The 2,120-nt window shown below is 34.2% G+C and overlaps 1 protein-coding gene across 1 annotated transcript; it reads left to right on the forward strand.

Annotated features, from left to right (window-relative positions):
• The first annotated feature begins 508 nt into the window (after positions 1 to 508).
• Positions 509 to 1,656, forward strand: LOC104883734 (hypothetical protein). Its single transcript, XM_048637862.2, has one exon. It carries the CDS (start codon positions 634 to 636, stop codon positions 1,141 to 1,143), a length of 510 nt encoding a protein of 169 aa, XP_048493819.1. The 5' UTR covers positions 509 to 633; the 3' UTR covers positions 1,144 to 1,656.
• Positions 1,657 to 2,120: the final 464 nt, after the last annotated feature.

The raw sequence follows: 2,120 nt of genomic DNA on the forward strand, positions 1-2,120 counted from the left end.
CTCTATAGGCTAGTAACTTTGTAGGAGTTAGCCCTTGAACTGACTTAATTTCCTAATTAAAAAAACAAAAAAAAATATATTGAATGATGCGCACATAAAGGTAAAAATGATTAAAAAAAAAAAAGAAGGATTAGTTAGGTTAATAAAATGTCTTGAACATACACATTAACACAAACCAACAAGATTTGTCATCAAATAAGTATTATATTTTCGTTATACAAATTCCAAACTGTTTCAACAAAAAAAATTATGGATTATTTATACTACTACACAATAATTTGCTTTACCTCAGTCCACATTGACGAGAAGAAAAAACAAAAAAAAAAAAAAAAAAAAAAATTCAGTTTGACATTTTCACATATTCCCAATTTCCCATTAAATTTTTGTATGAATTGAAAATCAGTCCATTATGTATAGCACACGAAAGCTTTTACAGTAGAATTTAAGAAGAAAAAGAAAAGTCTGATTGGTCAACGTCAATCTCTGCATTGCAATTTGCAAACATCCCATCCCACGTTTTTTCCTCCAGGTTTCCCCTCCAGTTGTGACGCACTCCTTTCCTTCCTGTTAGAAAAAGGCAGTTATCCTCACATTCATAAAAAATGACTAAACTACCCCTCAACAAAAACCCATATGTCAACCTTACCCTTCTCCTTCAACCACCATATAAATCTCTACTATCCGTTGCATCCTTCACACTTTTCTCCACTCTCTCTTTCTCTCTTGTTGTTTTTCTCTCTCTTCTGCAACACCCAACTCTCTTTCTCCTCAAAGCAACCAAAAATGGCGACCACACCAAATTCAGCAACAACGAAAAAGTGGTTCACCAAGAGGTCAATTTCAGAAACTACACACTTTCTGTCTCCTCTAAATCAGCCGAAAACGGCGACAACAACAACAACAACAAGAACAAGGACAAACTCAGCAACGAAGAAAAAATGGTCTGCGAAGAGGTTGATGAGCAAGGAAGCATGGAGATGGAGAGTACTGAGCTCTGGTTTTAGGTTTCCATGGAAGAGACTTCACATGATCAAATTGTCTTTCCTCCATGATTTTCTCTTCAAAATTGTCTCTACTTTTGAAGCGATTTTCCTCGTTTCTAGCCTCTGCTTCTTCTTCCTCTGTTGCGGCTGTCATTTTTGACCGTAATTAAGCTTTATGAAATAAGTAACTCGTCAATGGAGTTATATGCTTTCTAATGACAAATATCGTCGGATCTATCATCTACACTCTAACAGTCGAATTGTGAAGCAGACTTTCCCTCCTTCATTTGTCATCGGATTGTAGGAATTTCGACGCAAGTTTCTCGCTCTCGCTCGGCATGTAGTAAAAGTTGAAGTGACCTAATTAACGATCTATGCTCTATTTCAAGAATTGCGACACAAGTTTCGCTCTCCTTTATTTCGTCGTCGCATAGTAAGAAATGCGACAAAAATCCTCTTTCATCGTCTATGTCGTCGTCGACTTGTAAGAATTTCGACACAAGTTTCTCTGTCTCTTTCGATAGAATAACCTAACGATTTGTTTAAATATTTTGTTATCTTTTGCTCTTTTTTTTTTCCTAGTATGAATTAGCAAGTTTGATGAATTTGTAGATGATTAATGTACGTAATATTCAATGTATAACACTCTAACCTATTCTTTTAGTTGCAGAAATTCCATGTTTGTTAGCAATTCCATGTACTCTGTTTTTATTCGTAATCTTCTCTGGTTATTTGTTTGGTGGTTTAATTGCACATCTACAGCGTTGTAACTTGCAAAGTTCAGCAACTGCTTTTTACTTGTTCTTTAGGAATTACTCCCTCATTTTCGAAAGGTTGCTTTTTTTTTTCTTTGCTACATTTTCTTATTAGGAGACTTGGCCTACCAAAATGTAATAGTATTATATTTGTTTTCCTTGTTTTTCCACCAACAAGTACTATATTTTTCCATTTTCCCACCCTATTTAATACTAAAGGGATCAAAAAGTACAATAAAAAAGAATAAAAATAACATCTCCTAAATTCTTGTATAAATTAAAATGTAGCAAATAAATAAAAGCGGAGAGGGTAGGACTTAGGAGTAATACAGGTAGTTTTGCTGTCAAAAAATACAGCTAGTTTTGTTTTTTCCTTTTTTTT

The sequence above is a fragment of the Beta vulgaris genome, chromosome 8 (assembly GCF_026745355.1).
Source record: "Beta vulgaris subsp. vulgaris cultivar EL10 chromosome 8, EL10.2, whole genome shotgun sequence".
Taxonomy (NCBI): domain Eukaryota; kingdom Viridiplantae; phylum Streptophyta; class Magnoliopsida; order Caryophyllales; family Amaranthaceae; genus Beta; species Beta vulgaris.

What these genes read in the sequence shown, in the direction of transcription:
- LOC104883734 (XM_048637862.2), top strand. Translation starts at nt 634, where the DNA reads ATGTCAACCTTACCCTTCTCCTTCAACCACCATATAAATCTCTACTAT.